The sequence below is a fragment of the Mizuhopecten yessoensis genome, unplaced genomic scaffold (assembly GCF_002113885.1).
Source record: "Mizuhopecten yessoensis strain PY_sf001 unplaced genomic scaffold, ASM211388v2 scaffold631, whole genome shotgun sequence".
Taxonomy (NCBI): Eukaryota; Metazoa; Mollusca; class Bivalvia; order Pectinida; family Pectinidae; genus Mizuhopecten; species Mizuhopecten yessoensis.
In genome coordinates this window covers 130,354-151,426 of record NW_018403643.1, presented here as the reverse complement: position 1 = coordinate 151,426, position 21,073 = coordinate 130,354, and the positions used below count along the sequence as shown (strand labels likewise).

The following is a 21,073-nucleotide window of genomic DNA, read 5'->3' as shown; positions in this document are numbered from 1 at the left end:
AGAACGTGATATGGGCTAAGTCGGAAATTAGATCTTAAATGTGATTTGGGTACAGATTAGTGACGCTGGGAACATCCCAGAATGCTTCACCGTCAGCTGGCCCAAAAGTACTCAATATCAATAGATGGGAAATATTTAGCGATTATTTATATGTACCAAACGCGTCAAGGTATTGGCTTGAGCTTCGTCCATTCTGCGCCTTTATAGATGTTAAGTAATGCTAAAGGTGCAAAATGGTCTTGATTACGGTGACCTGACAACCGGATCGATTTCAAAAGAATGCTCGTGTTTTGATTTCGAACTTTGCTTTTGTAACAATTTCCACGCGCTCGCCCAGGTAACAGCGTGTAATTAATCAATCAGCGAGCAAGAAACCATTCTGCTCAAAGTCCGCCAAAACGTAACCACGACAAGACGACGCTCACAGTTCGGCTGTAAATCGATGATAAAATAGCAATGATACAGCTTCTAGATAGGAAACACATTGGTTCAGACTGGACAAATATGGATTCAAAAAACAAGATATTTCATTACGACTTTACCAACTTAAATAGGTGAGAATATAACGATAAATAGGCAAACGAAACTGTGCAAGCAAAGCGGTCACTTGGCTTTTACACTCGCTAATCTTGGTACACAGAAAATACACTCATCAAATGCAATACATTAATCATACACGTCGCAGAAAATTTAAAACTGAGAACAGTTGGTTCGAAGATGGACCCTCTTGTACCACCTATATGTTATTTGTATTGTAAAATCTGATAAAATTATGGGCGGATAGGTAGAATGGTAAGGACGCCGGCCTTCCAAGCAGGCGGCCGGGGTTCAATCCGCGAAGTCGTCGTACACATGGATATTCAGGAAAGGTGTTTTTTCTCCTGCCCACACAAATCCAACAATCCAGGTGGAGTTTAAATTGGTCCGGGGTGGATGTTGCGGCATCTGTGCTGTACCATTCAAGTGAGGTGGCACTTTAAATGATGTCATTGGAAGCACGGTCCCACTACAAACAAAACACATTACGTCTCCAACACACACGCATGCATACACACATAGGCAGATATTATCCAGGTGGCAAAGGATTAGTACATGTTTTTTTTAGTTAGCGCCTGATAAGGCAGCTCCTGCGAATTACTCCAAATTGTATTGATTAATGTGCATATATGTACTCTAAAGCACTTTACAGTGGCTTATGTTAGCTGGATAGGGTGCTATTTAAAATGGTGAATATCATTATTAAAATTGCTAGTGTAATTTTATAGAAATATTTTCTTGTGTCTCCCCACAGGATGTCCAGTAAGGAGCTACGGTGATGGTGACTGTTACAGCCAGTGCTCTGGAAATTGTTATGGCGGTAACTGTAACTCTACAACCGGTTCCTGCTTCTGTAAGTTTCTTTTAGTTTACATGTCCCAAATGATTCGTGCAAAAAAGATCTTCTGTAGGATTTCTATACAGATGCGTCCTGTGGATCTATAAACTAAATAACATGTTATTTGTCATGAAAGGTTTCAATCAATGTGAATAAGTTTGAAAGAGTAGGTGAAGGTGCGTTTTGCATTTAAAGTGTAGCCCTGCATAGAGCTTCTTTGACTATTACCGATACAAATCGAATCCTGACGATGCTTCTAGATACGTCAAAAGAAAACATAAACCAAAAATTCTTACGTATTGATCGTTCTGTTATATTGAACACATACCTCCTGAAAATACCATGTTAAGGAAATCAAGTCTGCGGACTGCCTGTCCCAGTAGATTGCCCGGGGTTACCTGCTATGTAAAATATCTTAGGATTTGATAGAAAACCCCACATTTGTTTAAAGCTTTGATGAAAAATGTTTGTGTCATTGCTCTTCATCGGATAGCCTGTAGAAGGCATTTATCAAGGTGAAAAAAACGTATAGCCCCCGTTCAATACGCAATGAATTATGGTAGAAGTGTTCAGACTAATTCAACAAAATTACTTTTTAGCTCACCTGGCCCAAAACATGGTCGTGGTGCGGCGTCAATCGTCCGTCCGTCCGGCGTCAACAAGTTACTTTAAACAAATTCTTCTCCATTACCAATAGGCTCAGGATGATAGTATTTGCCAGTAGCATGCTAGGGTGGAGGACTACCAAGTTTATTCAAATAAATAAAATTAGGCCATTTTCATGGTCACATGGGTCAAATATGATAAAATATTGTCAAAACGTTTTCTGAATCACCAGAAGGCCCGGGATGAGGATGTTTGGTTAATACCATGCCGGGTTGACGGGCTATCAAGTTTGTTTAAATCAATGACCTTGACTTATATTCAAAGTCACATGGGTCAATTATCTTTCAAAAAATAATAATAACTAAGAGGCCGATGGTGAGGATATTAGGCAAGTAACACGCTGGCATGAAAGGCTACCTGATTGGTTCAAATCACATACCCTAACCTAATTTCAAGGCCACAGGAGTCAGGAGTTTAAAACCTTTAAACGACCTCTTCTGAATAACCAAAAGGCTCAGGTTAATCTTATCTGGCCAGTAACATGCTGGCATATAGGGCCATTAAGTTTGTTCTTATGAATGGCAATGACATATATTCAAGATCACATAAGTTAAAGATGTCGGAAACCTTAAACATCTTTTGAATAACTATCAAGCCCAGAATGTTGATACCACGCCAGAAGCATGCTTAGATGAAGTGCTACCAAGTTTGCTCAAATCAATGACCTTGCCTATTATTCAAGGTCACAAGAGTCAATTGTCATAAACATGTTACAAACGACTTTTCATTAATAACCAAAAGGCTAAAGGTGATGATATTTGGGAAGTGACATGCTTGCATGAAGGTCTGATACGTTTGTGAAAAGGAATGACCGTGACCTAAATGTAAGGTCACATCAGACAAATATCTAAAAATCCTATAAAACATTAATCTGAATAACCAAAAGGCACAGGGTGATGTAAGTGATGCTATTTGGCCAGTAACATGCTTAGATGAATTGCTACTTATTTTGTTTAGATAACTCACCTTGACTTATATTCAAGGTCACAGTCGTCATATATGTTTTAAACCTTTAATCGACATCTTCTGAATAACCATAAGGCCTAGACTGTTGGTATCTGGCCAGTAGCATGCTTTGTGAAGGGATACAATGAATTCAAAATTAATAAGCTTTACCTATATTTCAAGGTAATATGGTTCAAATAAGTTTTATACCTTCAATATCTTCTTCTAAATAAACAAATGCCTAAAATGTTCCTATTTGGCTAGTAACATGCTTGGATAAAAGGGCTATCAAGTATTATTCATTTGAATCACATTGGCCTTCTTTCAAAGTTACAGAGGTTAAATGTGTTCAAATATTTGAACATGTTCGTTTGAATAATTAAAAGTCATAAATACTCAAAGTTTGCATGTAGCTTTGTTTTTGTCCAATTCAAAGGTTACAAGTTTGAGATTAAAACCAGGTGAGCGATTCAGACCCATAAGGCCTCTTGTTTAAAAGAGGGGATTACGTTCTTAACACAAGAATAATTAAAATCATAATGAATATTGCTAAGCTCTGGTAACATAAACATTTTTTTTTTCAGATTGTTTCCCAGGAAAGTATGGCGATTACTGTAACAACGATTGTTCCACGAAGTGTAAAGACAGCATTTGTGAGAGGGGCACAGGATATTGTTTTGGTATGAATAATATGAACATACATAGGAAATAAGGAGTTGCATTAAGTTGAAGGCATTCAATACGAAATGGGGTTATACATGTTTAGTAATAAATTAATTATAATTGTAATATTTCGAGGTTTTTATATACCGCTTTATCACAACCTAGTCCGTAGGTTGTCTCAAAGCGGTTCACACATTATTATCCATGGTTATAGGGTCTTTTCAACCAGCCAATACCTTTCTCAACTCCCTGGGGAGCATACAGCCGGAGTTACCATTTCGGCGCTAATAGCTAGCATTCAACATTTCTAGCACTGCCCATCCACGTACTCATTTACAGCTGAGTGGACTGGAACAAGCGGAGTACAGAATCTTACTCAAAGATACAACACAGTGCCGTGCCGTGACTCGAACGCGCAACCGTTCGGTCACGAGCCCGGCGTCCTACCACTAGACTACCGTCCTCCAACGACACTATCTAAAGACAGACACAACATACAAACCAAGAGGATTATACATATCATTCAAATGCATTCACATGTAATTACATCTTACATGTATTGACACTGTATTCACTACTCACTTATTGACTGACCATTCAGCTATACATTGTGTCAGTATAATTCATTAAACTTTTATTTATCTATGATAACATGTATATGACCCCGGTGATTACATAAATAACAGAACTTATTTTTCTCTCATTAACTTCATTGTTAAACTTGAAATAGGTTCTGGTCCAAATGTAATTAAAACAAATAGGTCCTGGTCCAAATGTAATAAAAACAAAACAAAGGCATAAGTAGTCGAAAAATATTCCAGTTAGATATATGGAAAACACTGTAATAAGTATTGTTATATCCCATTTAAAAGATATTTACAAAACAAGATAAATCTAGACATTTCGCTCGCTTGTTTAAGGACCCTCTAATATTCTGTACACTATGATAAATAGTGATCAAACTGAAAAACAACTAAAGATATATGAAATATTGAAACAACTTGCTAAAAAGACAAATTTTGACTCGTAACTCGTCCGGGACTCTTATTCATGAAACTGTTCTCATTTAAAAACGGTACTGTGTTGTGAACTTTCTCTTTCTTGTTAGTAACATTAGTATCCTCCCGTACTACGGTTTCTTTGAGCTGTACCCAATATCATAATTCATGTGATAAATGTCGACTGCTAACAGACAAATTAACAGCTTACGGTTTTCATAAATACAAATTGATTGCTAAGTTTATATTCCTATTATAATTGCATTGGCAATTTTCTTCTGTAATATGAAGATAAATATTTGTTTCATGCTTCCTAGTGAACTTATTTTATTTGTTCGCATTTTTTCACAATATTAAACTATGCAATAAAAATGCACGCATTCTAATATTGATTAAATGTTTCAGAGGATATTTTTTCAATCGCTGTTTCTCGTCAGTTTGGCAATTGATAACACCTCAGTTATACAATCTTATTCATACTCATGTTCTCGAATGTTTGCAATTCTAACTACAAAAGCTACGTCCCAATTAAACAAATTCTATTTAACCTGATATAGTTGTCTTTATTATTACTAAATGTATGATTATATCTGTAGCGAATACATGTATATAGATTCCTTGATCAGTATTTAACGTTTCAAATGACACGCTCAAAACGACACTATATCATTATGGAATATAGATAAAGTGAATTCATGTGACACTGTTCATCAACTAAAAACAAATGCATTTTTTTGTTTTGTCTTTCTGTCTACCTCGACAAACCCTTTTAATAGGTTCTCTTTTTTCGTGTGATCATTCGTGTGAAAGTTCACAACAAAATATCGTTTTTACCACATTAAGTTTGTGAACGTAAATATAAATGTACTTCTTACCTATACAATGTCCATTGCTCTTCGCGCATAATTTGTCTTTGCAGTTGTCAGAGCAATTACTTGCACACACTTTACCATGTTTTCCAGAAACACATTCTATTAAAATAATGATATTTTCTTAAATACAACAAATACAAAAATACACAGTTGTATATTGAGACATGTGTGGAAGATTGAATCGATTTTTTCCTTACAAAATGTTCATTTAGAACGTATCTAGAAAAGAGATTAATGTGATTTCTATATTTTCCCTTTCATACGAACGGTCAAGATAGATTATATTATACGATTTTATTACAGAAAAAATCTTAATAATACTACCTTTGCGATGCAACATTCTATGATAAACTGGGCTACAACTATTGATATTAATGGCATGTGTAAGGCAGTAGACATGGCCGTAGTACACTGATTTATAAAATGATAATTCTACCCGTCCAACTGCAAACCCAAAACATCAGTCAATGTAGTTTTTAAGTAAGATGTTTCTTGTAAACAGTTTTGAGCGTTATGCTACCTCTATCATACTTAAAAAATAGATATGGTACTCTTACAGCCACAACCGCATTTCATTAAAATTGTTTTGGATTTTTTTAATAAACGTAAGTGTGGGTATTGGCTTAGAAATGACATGTATTTCTTTTAATTTACCGGCTTGTATTTCCTTCTGATTGTCCGGGCGGAAAATATGGATTGTTGTATAACAACAGTTGTTCTGAATTATGTCTGAATAACATTTGCAATGCCAGAAGTGGGACTTGTGAATGTGTATTGTTTTATTATGAACGTATTTCGATACGGTTTGGTTTGGTTTAGTATTGTTTAACGTCCTATCAACAGCTATGATCATTTAAGGACGGTCTCTTCTGTGTGCAAGATGCAAGCGTGTGTGTTTTGGGAGGCTGCGATATGTTCCTGTTTGTCTCCTTGTGATAGCGCGAAACTGATGCCGAATTTATAGTGCTATCTCACTGAAACATACTGCCGAAGACATCCAGCAGGACACCCCATCCGGTCACATTATACTGACAACAGGCAAACCAGTGGCCCCACTCCTAAATTGCTGAGCGTTAAGCAGGAGTAGACACTAACATTTTTTACAGACTCTGGTATGTCTCGGCCAGGGGACTAACCAAAAGCCTTCCTCACAGGGACGAGCGCTCAACTAAAGGCCAAAAGTGAGGCATTGTCAAGGGTGACATGAGAAAGTAGATAGCTTTATAGAAAGAAGAGAAAAGATAAAATCCCAAATTTAGTCGCCTCTTACGATCATGCAATGGTACAATTCTTAGGCCCTACCTGTAGGGACCGTATTTCGATACTCTACATCATCATTCCGTGTAAGAAACAAATAAAACCACTTATAGTATTCGAGCCTAGAAATCCACTATTTATAAATATTTAATAACAAAAAATAACAAAAAAACAGTGCTACGGTTTTTATTTATTTATTTGGCATTATCTTTATCCTTCAATGGACTTATAACATTACCATACATACGCTAGGTGAAACTTTAATTAAACGTGTGCTTTTTCTCAAACCATTTGCCCTTGGCGATCAACTATTTATAACCACGGACGGTGATGTGGGTCACTTGTGTTATCGGGGTGGAAGTTAAGCAGAAGGAAGTGGAATTGAATTTAAACTGGTAGCTCAGTTGGTTTAATTGTCCGTCTAAAGTGTAGTAGTTTTCTTCAATTTGTAAGGCTGAATTCTAATTTTGTGGTATTCGAAGCAGGTTCATGAATATCGGATTAAGTGCAACATGTTAACATAAGACGGAAGAAGGTAGTATGTTATGAAGAAATTATTTTGAAGGAAGAAGGTTAAGGAATGAATATTAAACTGTTGTGTTCTTTTGTAGTTTCGAAATCAAATACAAAAAAGGCAGGTCACTATTATCATCGTTTACTGTATTCAGAAGGATTGTAATGCAGAAAAATAAATATGTAGCTGGTATTACGTCGTTGGAAACAAGGACATACATGAATGGCGATTCGTTGGTTATAAGCAAGCTTAGATATCTTTGCGATAAAAGTGTATGCAATAGAGCTTGAAGACATGAATAATGGTTCATAAAATATTTTGTCTATCGACATATTAAGATACATTATCATGTTTGAACTTCATATATTTGCCCACTTTAGAAATGTGTCCTAATCATCAATTGTTTGTCTGGAGTAGCCTTGTAGCTCGCCATTATGTGAAAACAACCCAATATGTGAACACATGAAAAATATATGAAATCTATGAATTACTGTGTGTTAATAACTTATCATACAACTAATTCTAATGTGGACCATCCGCACTAACTAGATCCTCTAATTAGCCAAAATTGTATATCAATATTTCACATATTGGTACGCTTCATAGACTTCTATTGAAACCATAAGTATTTTGGAATCCATGCTCGAATTGATGCTAGGTATTTCTCGATACGTTCGACTCTTAATGAATAGCACTGCACGAATTACATTAATAATGCTATTTACGTGCACAGCTGGTCTATACAGTTTGGATTTACATAACATTCCGAATGGCTGAAAGAAACATTGTTCAAAATAAAAGCTGTCATGCCAGCAATTCCGATTGTGAAGGTAGATTTATTAAAATGTAGTCAACTTATGTGTTGATAGTGTAGTCATGGATCTCCTTCCCTATATTGGATCCCTTGTTGATAAAGAATCTTTCTTAATCTATTATGTATTGCCTTTTTCAAGTAAAGTCATATCTTCCCTACTAACGCGCATAGTACCCACAGTAACAGATGCATAGCATACAGTTTTACGGATAATTAGATGGTCATTGTTAACTCTGAATTTACATGCAAGACGTAGGTCATCATAAAATACATATTTTCATAAAGAGGGGAACCTCCTTTGTAACACATATTAGCGGTGTATCAATGACAGAGCGTTAACGCATAAACTATATCGTAATATTGCGTTGAATTCGCAGTGCATCGCAAACATAGATAATGTCGTAAGTGTTGTACACTTTCAGCATGTGATCCGGGTTTTTATGGGAATAGCTGTAACCAGAAATGTTCAAGAAACTGTAAAGACAAAACTTGTGTCCAAGGGAATGGATTCTGCAAAGGTATTATTTGTTGATATTTTTATCATTAGTTAATTATTCTATCAAGTTTAAAGTAACCGTAGCTATAATAAAGTGATCATTATCAAATATCATTGTAAAAAATATAATGAAGAAAACGAATGATTCAGATGATGAAAGTAATGTACGTGCATATTTGAATGACGTATTGTGAATCATGTTTGGTTGTTTGATACATATCATGGAGCTAATATGCATTAAGAAATAAGCAGTTTAACAGTTAACATGCCATGGACACATTATTTTTGAAATATCATACAAATAAAAAGCAGGTCTTATATGTTACGACAGACTGCGAAGGCGGGTTTTTTGGTCCCGAATGCAATCCCTGTTCGACTGGCTGTGCCAATCCCACCTGCAACAAATCATTTGGAAATTGTAGTCGTACGTATTCTATGATTCCAGATACTATGCACTTTATTGTGTTATTTTGTTGTTACAATCTGTAGTAACTATTTCAATCTGGTCCTGGCATTTTCCCTAGAACATATACACAATATAATGATAATACTGTGTGTATTTGAATCAAATTGGTAACTCTCATTATAGTGATTATGATATGTTTTAAACAATTGACAAAATAACCGGAGCCGTTCTTACAACGCATCATTTTTTTTGAAGGATGTAATTCTGGACTCCATGGCAACAATTGTGATCGGAGTTGTCCTGCTAACTGTAAAGACCAACTGTGTATACAGAATTCTGGAGACTGTACAGGTACATGCAAAACAAATATTTGTTTATTTCATTTTCTTTGCGTTTAATTTATACTATTCCATTGACTTATGAATTGTTTATTTCCTGAAAGGCTCTTGGAGAGTCCCGCATTATTATTCCTACTCGTGTAACAGTCATGTGGTTTATTCCATATTCCATGCAACTTTTACAGTTTTGATTTTGATTTAATGATAATTTCGTCATGGTTTATATATAGATATAATATGCAAAATAAGGAATTGATCGCTGCGTAATAGTTCGGACAAAGTTTCTAGCACAAATTCATATCTTTCCCCTTCATTATTAGGTTTTATAATAAAAAGAAATACAACAAGTTGGATCACCTTTTCAATTATCCAGGATGTGACCCTGGTTATCACGGCAGTGATTGCTATCAGACATGTTCGGCCAATTGTGCTAACCAAACGTGTGATCAGAACACTGGCCTATGTACAGGTATGCCAACTATTACGAGGTGATGGGATGATAGGTATATTTTCCTCAACCTCTACCTTTTAGAATTATTCTCTGAATGATATAAGCTAACTTAATTTCGTTATATTAAATATACGGTACCATATATATGTTTATTACCAAAAACCAAGAAAATATATATATATAGGAAAGGTCATACAGTGATAAATATTATTAAAACACCAATTTGTCTGTGCTATAATTGTATGTACAATTCCATGGTTCGAATTTATACAGTATCTTTATTGCTCGCATATTTTACTTACTTACCCGGACAGTACCATTTAATCATATCGTCTGTCATACAGGTGGACAGACAACTTCTGACGCATGAGGCCAATGTAGTCGGCCAAGTTGTAACCCTGTGACCAATGATAAAGAATCGCAGAATTGATACGGAAAATATTTTGTCAATTTTGTTCACTTTCAAGCATTCGAACACAAAACAAAGTTCATCAGTCTGTCGCTCTGTGGCGTCTGTATCAACTCTAATACTAGAATGTCACTCTCATATAAAACAATGGCCTTAAAACAATTTGCTTATCAAATAAACTGGCGTTCTATTTGGAACACTGACTGACTGTCCAATCTTACAAACCGTGTCGAATATGAAGTTGTAATTGCAGTCTCGTGATTCTTCTGTGTTTGTAAGGAAATACCAACCATTCACCTCAATTTCATTCAAATCGTTATTGGGACAATTCCTTAAATTTTTTGTTCATTCTCCCGTTCTCTGTTCAGTAGCGTGACATAAGGTCACTGTGGTTAGACCGCCCATTTCAAACATGTCTTGATGATGACGAAGACAATTTTCAAATGTCAGGATGCGTTCGTAACGCGCCAAATCTGTATTTGCCGACATTTTCCTGAGTGGCCGATTTGGGATATGTATCGTCTTGGTCGATTTTTCTGTATTCCGTCAATATCAAACTATTTGATCAATAAAACGAAACACAATGTATGTACCGTAAGCAAGAAATGTTTCACTGCACATTACCTTTAACCTTGTTTACCCTTAGTAATTAGGGCAAATGTATCAATACAATGAGCTTTATTAAAAGCATAGTAGATATAAATAGTAATAAAATGTAAATACTTTATATTAACTTATTGAACAATACAGGACATATTTCTTAAATGTTTGTGATAGAATATTATATATTTATATTACAGAATGTATCAAAGGAAAGTACAGTGGCGTGTGCAACCTCGATTGTTCCGACAACTGTAAAGATAAGTCATGCATGAAGGACAATGGATATTGCCTAGGTAATTAGAATATACATGCAAAATTTATTTAAAAAGAAATCATAATTCATGAGCAATTTTGTTTCCCCTTCAGTGTAATACAATCATGACAATTCATGTTTTCAGGATGCATTCCCGGTAAAAAAAGGTGTATTATGTGACGCCAGCTGTTCTTTGAATTGTGTAACGTGTGACCAGACTACAGAAAAATGTTATGGTAAGTATACAGTAACATCGCAGTTTAGTTACATGTACATATGCTTTTGTTGATACTAAACAAATGAATGCATACGCACTTTCTTATTCTTAAACCTTGTAATCTGTTTGTAACGAAAACGACCCAGTTGTATTTTATCCCAGGGGTATATAAAATACTTGTACAAATCTCACACCATGGATGACATTATTTGAAAATGTTATTAAAATTATACTGCATGTGTATATTACAGAATGTGTTAATGGAAAGTACGGTGACGCGTGTGACCTTGATTGTTCTGACAACTGTAAAGATAAATCATGCTGGAAGGAAAATGGATATTGCCCAGGTAATTTTAGGATGTCAAATCAAATACATTAAAGTGGTATTTTTATATTCTTTAAGAGGTAGACCAAGTTCCATGTATGGTGGATAAATTAGTGTTCTATTGTAAGGACTATATTTGAACAGAACATTTTAAATATTTATGTGGCAAATATATAGCATTCCAAAAACGTGTATGCAAAGACGAGACAGGTGTCTATCAATAAAGGAAATATAAAGACTTGAGACTTCAAAACTTTATATAAATATATATATATATAACTGGTGGGATAATGTCATCATACTTATAACTAAAATGTGCTATTAAGTCAGTATTGTAATATTTACGATAATATTAAATTTAATTGGATTTTTGAGTGAATAGCGAATGAGGTAATAGGTCAGACTGCTGTGAGCGGCCACCAGAGCCCATATAATGATATTCACTTTAATGACGATAGCCCATGCTTTTTAAATTAAGAGGAATAGTATATTGCTATAGCAGTTCCGTTATTTATGTATCATAGCGTTACTACGGTGTGGATCTCTTGATATTGTGTATCTACCGGTTTATCGTTGAGCACTGGATCTGGTGTTTACATGTCTGAAAATAAATAGAAAGTAGTTTTATTAGTAATACAGTACTATATACTGTTTTATGTTCCTATTGAGATACACTTATCATGGAAAGAACTTCCAAACTTAAATTAAATCAACGACAGAATCTTATGAATTGTAAATTTAATTAATACATATGTTTCAGAATGCACTCCTGGAAAGTACGGCCCATACTGTTCATCGGATTGTCCGGGTAGATGTAAAGACAATAGTTGTCAACAAATCGATGGAGTATGCAATGGTAAGACATTGGATTCAGACTTTATTATATATGCAATGAAAATCAAGGTATTACCAAGCAATAATAATGTCTTCGAACAGTTTTGAAAACAAGCAATGATATAGATGTTTGATACTTAGGAAAATGTATTATGAGGGTACAGAAATTTAATGAAAGTAATGTTCTGTTTAGAAAAACAGGTCATTATCAAGGAGACATTTTCCGTAAGGAAACAACGCATGCAGTTGAGTACTATAGGCAAATGTATGGAAAGCATCTTATTTCTGTTTTTGTTTTTAATTAAGATATCCCGCTTTATAATATGGCTGAATTCCAATGTCGACAATAGATATGCTCCGATGACGTTGGAAAAAGGAATGATAAAACTATTATGTTGAGATGTCGTAACATATTGGGATCTTTCGCGTAGAAAATATGGTTCTGCTGCAATACTGTAGTAAGGGATGAAAACAATAACATTATTCCATACCTTGAGGTAATGAAAGAAAGAAATATCATTTAAGTAACATTCTGGAATTTGAAACATGTGGCAAACTTCTCGAGTTGACATTATAAGTATTAATCAGGGAATTGTATTATATTTGTTTTACCCACATACAATGTAGTTGAGGAAACACTTTAATCATAGCATTATAGAATTTAAGGATTTGAAGCTGGCTACGACAATGACCACCGTGAAGGGCATGGTCCGACCACATGTACACATAACGTATGAGCAGACTACTTGTTACTGTGCAAGTTAATTATTAAACTCAAGAAATATCATCCAATTAATTAGTGAGGATGGATATTGGTCACGTGTTAATTATAAACCAAATGCGTTGAATATATATAGCATTATACAGCAGTGATCTCATAGCGTAGCACTATGTCAACACGTAACCTAGGTATATCGGTAAGTACAGCTAAAATATATTATATGGAATGTGACAATAAAGTATGCATTTCAATTTGTATTTCATAATTTTGTATGTAAGACTTTATTGTTTTTTGTATTACAGTATCATCACAGCCGGATAGTTTTAATAACACTGCAGCTGGAATAGGGGTCGCATTTGGAGTGATCATTATGGCTCTGGTCATAGTAGTCATCCTATTGATTAGACGTTCGTCAAGGAACAAAGGAGAGGATAGAAGACTTACTCATATTACAAATGTGTCTGAGTCGGTCAGACAAAGTGATTTACAGAAAAACTCAGGTATTTTGGAATTTCATGTTTTTATTTCAAATATATGCAAGCCATTTATAATATGTTTTCTGAAAATGTTGCAAACTTACAATCCTTGTAATGTCAAGTCCCCACAGGGATATTTTTTGTAAATTCCCAGTTCGTGTTTACTTTGAAGAGGGGGCCCTTTGATATTTATGAATAAGTTATAAATCTTAAAAACACAATAACACGATTTTGTAATTGATCTAACGAGTGCCTGAATTGAGTTATTCTATTTAAACAATAAATACATATCTATATTATTGCTTTCCCACTTTTATAGATAAACCATGTTTATATAAATAACTTAAATTATGTTCTCACTTCACGATTAGCTGCCAACATTGACATAAGTATCTGTATATTAATCAAATCTGACCGAAACTGTATGCTATTGCAGGCGAAGCGTTTATCAATCTAATCACTGTCGATTGTAGAAACGTTGTATTATTTTATCAATATGAAAACGATGTAATTAAAAGAAATGTCAATGTTTATCTGTAGTTTTTAGTTTGTATTATTTAAGTTGGTAGAATATATATTCCAGATGGAACATACCATGGCACAGGATCCCATACAATGACACAACCTATTCAGTCGAACAGAATAGATGGACACTATGAACAATTGGACCCTCTAAAGCGAGAACCCGCAAATGTTTACGAGACTACAAAGACGGTTCATAAGGAGGATGGGTCATTATATTCGAACATTTGACTATTTATTTTATATAATTTGATCTAATTGTGTGGCCAATGGGTATTTTAAACTAAAATCGATAAGGCCAGGGGACTCTGTGCGTCATTCCTGCCATGATCATTAGAAAACGGGCCTTCATTTTTAACTGATAAAATCTGACGCGAAATATTTAAATTTCGAATATATTTATTGTATGAAACCAATGATGGAAAATAATTTAGACATGGTACTTTGATGTATAGCCACCTGGTGTGGATATATGTAATATCCTTATGCTATATACAAATAATGTTTATATAATTAAATTATCAATATTCCTAGATATTGAAGCTGAATTTTGTCAGAAGATTGTATAATGATTAATATCTAATTATGAACATGAACTAATAAGTAACTGTGTCCTTTGTTAGGCAGCCTTTTTTTAAGTATGCTTTAGATTTATCTGCTTCAGTTCCCATCTGGGTTTAGAATTGCAGGTGTTGGGCCTGAAACGTCACAGCTACTATATCATTGACAAGTTAATCAGTGATATACAGGTATATATACCACAGGTGTAGTTGTCGCGTTTTTATTCTATATCCTCTAATAATGTGCATTCAAAGACTAACAACAGTATATTTAACCGAATACCTTTTTAGGACGTAAAGCACAAACAAAACAAAACCAATGAAAAGGATGAAAATATTATATACAACTGTGTACAGGGGGCAATGTCGACTTGTTTAGGTCGACTTTTTTAAATGTGCGTACTCATTGTTCCAGTATTTGCAAATATATTAAATTTGATATTTGATCTTCGCTTAGTGTCATTGATATCATGTATACGCCCAAGCACAACCGCACTTCTCCCCGATACCTGACACACTCACATTTGCTGACTCGTACCCATCGATACCTTGCACATTTATGTTTACTAGACACGGTCAAGCAGCTTTACACAATATGTATACCATACACAGGTGCACACATATACCAATATATCGACACAAGGATCAAAACACTGATTGCTCTCATCGCAGAACAGTTATCCCACTTAAATCAGCTAAATATTAAAAATGAACATATATATGGTAAACAAATACACGCAAATGTTTCAAGAAAAGAGGACGGAATAGTAATATGGATGGAAATTTCGTATAGCTCTTGATATAATCAGCGGTGCCACATTTTCAATGTCAGGACACTTACCATAAACGTTGAACGGTATGATTTTAACAACAGATCTTAACAGATTTTAACAAATTTCTACCATAAACATGGCCTGTTTTACTCCTAATAGTTAATGACTGGTACATGTAACTGTATTAGAACAATCACATTCAATCCATAATCGATCATATCACGATCATGTGATAAACAAACACTCAAGGATAGAATATGATTTCAATGTATTGCTCCATATAATGTTAATGAAATAATTGTTTAAGAACTACATTTGTATATCGTATCTGTATATAAATATGTATAATTTTTATAATAGTTACAATTTAGACTGGCCACGTTAGAGTGTAAACATACAACCTTCTATAAATTCCAATTTATGACCGACTTCAACAGGTTGAAGATTATATCATGTAGGTTGTGAAATAAAATTAAAAAAAACAACATTTTAGAGGATGAGATTGCTGTTTTAAAGGCAGATAGAAATTCAGCTGATACCATTTCAGGAGGCAGTGTGTTCCAACCACTGATTGTCCGGGGGAAGAATCATTCTTTCTTCACTGAATTTCTACAGGAGAAAGTTTCTATCAACATAGACCTCTATACACAAACAGCAAACAAACACACCAAACAGGAACGAATATAACGACGGGAAAACACCGACTCCTCTGCCGAGTAAACGAGACCATAACATGACAAATGTGCCTCACTTCCGGTTTTAAACAAGGGATCACCATGTATTGGACAGAATTATATTAAGACCAAGACGAAGGCTGATAATTTTACAGCAAAAATGTAAAAGAACAATCTGTGGATAAATATACAAAATTAGATATATTTCCTGTTATTATAAGTTTGTTATCCAAATTCTATCAACTGATGAAATATGTTGGTTTTAAAAAAAAAATAAGTATTAAGTTTTGTCCCACACCTAAAACAGATGTGAACGTTTCGAAAAAAACAATATGCAAGCATAAGGTAGTAAGTCAATTGGTTAAAAAATGCACGGTGAACAGGGCAATGATAACCAATCGGTAGTTAGTTCTAATTCGAAATAGATTAAGCTTAAATATGCCGACATTGTTTATAGAGGAACCACTATCACGTAGATATCCATTATAAAACAACATACTGAAATAATCTTATAAACAGTGCACAGCTTTACGGAATTTAGTTTGTGATATGTCTATTGTGTAAAAAGCGACAGATACAAGTGGAATTAATGTGGTGATGGATGATCAGTTTTATGCACAACTTGTAAAAAATGAAATCGGATGATGCATCCTTTAAACAATTATTGACACAGTTCAGAGACTATGATGTCGAGACAGAATATAAAACGAGTCTTGTACAAAATCATAACAGGAATATATTACGATACTGAAGTTTCATATCTTACTGACTTTGGATATCGCTCAAATCAATTGTATAGTCTTCCTACGATTACCAAAAGTGAATTGATCTTAAAAGCAATACGCAATCAAAGAGCAAGGCTTTGAATACATTCCGAAAATCCCCCGATTATCTAAAATCCAGGCCTCTAGTTAGTGGTTTAGAGATTATTACTCAATGTCAAAGTCATCTTTATTGACTTGTTACCGAAACCTTTTTTATCTATGGTTAGGAGAAGAGTTTTATACGTGATACTATAGGTTTTCTCCTTCACTTGCCATACCAGTTCAACAGGAATATACAATTGTTACTTTTGGAGCAATCAGTCTATTTATTACACATACATTTGGAATCGAACTTGTTAGCTATCGGTTGAATAAATGTCCTTAATATTGTGGGTTTGTTTTTAATTATAGACCATGTCTTTTCCTAGATACTGTAAAACTTTCCATTGCGCCAAGGTTCGAAAAGTAATGCTACATCAGTAATATTTCGAACGGCGTCGCTCCACCCCACACCACAAACAAACAAGTAAATGTTTACACTGTTCTCCTAATACACTGTTCATTCCATGTGGTACGGCCTTCTCGTAAAATGACAACCTATCACACTACTATTAAATCAAAAGAGTAATTTTCACTCGGTGATGCGAAATCTTCCATTAGGAAAGTTTCGATCCAGTCGGCTCAAGCCATTCAGTTTTCTCAAATTTGGTCAAATATTTAGGCAGATAATGATTTGACTGTTAGTTGTATAAACATTTTGAAAATAAATACTTATATACACAGACACTGAACTAAGACGATGGTCATTTTTTGTCACACAGGTAACGTTTACTAATCAGTAAATCACTTTCATGTTATAAACGTTTATACAAAGTGAAGACCCCTAGCGAGGTAACTATTAACAAACATGTAAGTGTTGACTAAGAGCACTGTAAAATACACAAAGGCTGCATTATCTAAGGTTGCCTGCTGAAACGTGATTATGGTGAATCATTTGAATTTTGTTTTTCTGATTATTCGTTATTAGTATTTACCTCTGATCACAGGACTTATGGTTATAATGGTAGTAAATGTGTTGTGAATATAAGTTTACTGCTAAGAGTAGTAAAAGACAATGATGCCACAAAAATAGTAATGATGATTAAATAAACAATAAAAATTGTCACACACTATGATATATCACTATCAACCAATAACAAGAGTAAATTATTTACTTTTTATTTGAATTAAGTTAAAAAAAAAAAGGTATTGAACATAGCGTTCGTACGGAGCCCGTTAACTGGAATGCTGCACACTTATTTTATTTCGTTTTTTCGAATTATTATTTCGTTTTAACGAATTATTATTTCGTTTTTTCGAATTTTAATTTCGTTTTAACGAATTTTTATAACGCTATATCGGTAAAACGAATTATTAATTCTTTAAAACGAAATATTATTTCATTATAACGAATTGCTATTTCGTTTTTTCGAAATATTATTTCGTTTAAACGAATGAATGTCAGCCTCTCGTTCACTTTGATAATGGCTGATTATGGTGGCGAGCTGTTGAAGAATTATTTCTTATTTGGTTTAAAGCATGTTGACATTTGTTGGATTTTAAACCATAGACATGGATTTTCCCTCTATAGCAGACAATTGATAAGGCTTTTGCACAAAGCATCATTGTACAGATATAAACATGAAGCTGACATTATGACAGATGCTGATTTTATACAGTTTGAACAACAAGGATCAGGAGTATTGCATGGATATCGATGGATGTATCAAAAAATATCCGCGAAACCATTTTCAAAAAAGATTTTCCATTTGAATCACAATGTTTTGCCAGAGAAAATAAACAATGCAAACAAAGTCATTTAGAGCATTGTCTATATATGGCAGGGATAACCATTCGAGGTTTCATGTTATTTGTTTGAAAAATACAGCACTACGCGGAGTAGCCAATCTGCGGTGTACAGCTACTGGCGGTGGATGTAGTATACCTGGCAAGTCTTCATGGACACTTGTTGTGACTGTGTTTACCTACAAAATATGGTCACATACCATTGTTGTGAGTATGTTTACCCGGTTTATGTGATTACAGGACATTGTAAAAGGTTTGCAAAAGATGCTAGACTCTTTGTTTAATTACACTATCAAGTGGGACCTTATTATAAATACTTTAGATACCAATATTGTTGTTTTTAGAAATGGAGGAAGATTAAAAGATAATGAAAAATGGGAATATGACGGGTGTGTGTTAGAGATAGTGAATGAATTCAACTATCTTGGAATCTTATTGAATTATAATGGGAACTTTAAACAAACACAGAAAAAAAATATCTGAACAAGGAAGAAAGGCATTGTTTGCATTATTGGGTGTATGTAAAAAACAGTATTTTAATATTGAGACTCGGTGATACTTATGTCAGTAGTATAGTCAACTACGGATCAGAAGTATGGGGAGTCCATAAAGGCCCCGACATCGAAAAACTACATGTAGATTTTTGTAAAAGGTTTCTATGTGTGCGCAAATCCACTCCGAATATGAAGGTGCATTTCGAATTAGGCCGTTATCCATTGCATGTCACAAGGAAACTAAAAATATTTGAATATTGGTTTCTATTGCTCAATACCGAAAACTGTATTTTGAAATCCTGTTTTGAAAATATGCTGCTAATCAAGGATCCATGGGTCTGTGAAATAAAAGATGAATTGTATCGTTTAGGCTAAGGATATATCTGGGGCGCTCAGAATGGAAACAATTTCACTTTTTTTAATTATTAAGATTATTTGACATTTTTAATCAAGAGGGGTATAGTTTGATTACAGGTACATGTATGTCAAAAGGTATGCTTTACAGAGAATTAAATAGTACAATTTTACTACAATCGTATCTAAAAAAATAAGTTAATATCGGTTATATGAAAAAAAATTGCTCGACTTAGGCTGTTAGCTCACAAATTAAACATTGAATCTGGACGTTATGCTGGCACTGTTAGAACTAATAAAGTATGTACAAAATGTAATCTTAATGACATAGAAGACGATTTTCATTTTGTTTTAGCTTTCACAAATTATACAGATTACATCTGTATAACGGAACCGAAGTATTTAAAATGTTATTATAGAAATAACCCTAGTGTATATAAGCTTGTTCAATTACTTAATACACAGATTATTAAAGAATTATGTAATCTTGGAAAGTATCTGATAGCGGCAAATAAGCGCCGATCAGATATATGACAGTCTGTATACGTGTATTGTTCATTCTCTTGTGACCAATGTGGCTTTTTGTACATATGTACATATCCTGTTTATAACATGTTTACACTGATAAGTCGCAAGACTTAAAGTTAATATAGAACTTGAACTTGATCTTACAAAATGTGGTCACATACCATTGTTGTGAGTATGTATACCCGGTATATGTGATTACAGGCCATTCTAATGAGTGTGTACAACCGGTAAATGTGTGTACACACTAATGTTGTGAGAATGTATACGCGGTATATATATATATGTAAAAACACTTGTTGTCAGTAAGTATACCAGGTATATAACTGTATGTGCATACATTCAATTGGTGTTAGTATGTATACCCGATATATGTACATATTCGATATATATGTGTACTTGCACTTGCTGTCAGTATGTTTACCAGATGTATTTGTATACACACACTCCTACTTGGTATATGTGTATACAGATGTACATACACTGGTTTTGAACGCTTGTTGGGGGTATGTATACCCGGTATATGTGTGCACATTTATTTGTTCTGGGTATAGATACCCGGTAGATGTGTGTGTACATTCACTTGTCGTGGGTATGTATACCCGGTATATGTGTGTACATTCATTTGTTGTGGGTATAGATACCCGGTATATGTGTGTACATGCACTTGTCGTGTGTATGTATACCCGGTATATGTGTGCACATTTATTTGTTCTGGGTAGAGATACCCGGTAGATGTGTGTGTCCATTCACTTGTCGTGGGTATGTACATGTATCCCCGGTATATTTGTGTACATTTACTTGTCGTGGGTATGTACATGTATCCCCGGTATATTTGTGTACATTTACTTGTCGTGGGTATGTACATGTATACCGTATGTATACCCGGTATATGTGTGTACATTCACTTGTCGTGGGTATATATATCT

At 34.3% G+C, this 21,073-nt stretch overlaps 2 protein-coding genes across 4 annotated transcripts in view; both read left to right on the top strand.

Moving 5' to 3' along the window:
- Nucleotides 1-15,062, top strand: part of LOC110451233 (scavenger receptor class F member 2-like) — a 41,521-nt gene extending 26,459 nt beyond the window's left edge. For 2 of the 3 annotated variants that reach the window (XM_021499162.1, XM_021499156.1), the window contains exons 4-14: nucleotides 1,292-1,390; nucleotides 3,571-3,666; nucleotides 8,527-8,622; nucleotides 8,932-9,024; nucleotides 9,262-9,357; nucleotides 9,718-9,813; nucleotides 11,005-11,100; nucleotides 11,529-11,624; nucleotides 12,363-12,458; nucleotides 13,460-13,657; nucleotides 14,217-15,062. In XM_021499162.1, the coding sequence (XP_021354837.1) occupies nucleotides 1,292-1,390; nucleotides 3,571-3,666; nucleotides 8,527-8,622; nucleotides 8,932-9,024; nucleotides 9,262-9,357; nucleotides 9,718-9,813; nucleotides 11,005-11,100; nucleotides 11,529-11,624; nucleotides 12,363-12,458; nucleotides 13,460-13,657; nucleotides 14,217-14,386 (1,232 nt within the window). In that variant the 3' untranslated portion in view covers nucleotides 14,387-15,062. The remainder of the gene's footprint in view (nucleotides 1-1,291; nucleotides 1,391-3,570; nucleotides 3,667-8,526; nucleotides 8,623-8,931; nucleotides 9,025-9,261; nucleotides 9,358-9,717; nucleotides 9,814-11,004; nucleotides 11,101-11,528; nucleotides 11,625-12,362; nucleotides 12,459-13,459; nucleotides 13,658-14,216) is intronic. The other variant, XM_021499168.1, reaches the window with a different exon arrangement.
- LOC110451269 (scavenger receptor class F member 1-like) overlaps nucleotides 1-21,073 on the top strand; it is a 141,874-nt gene that overhangs the window by 59,988 nt on the left and 60,813 nt on the right. The gene's annotated exons all lie outside the window — the stretch shown is intronic.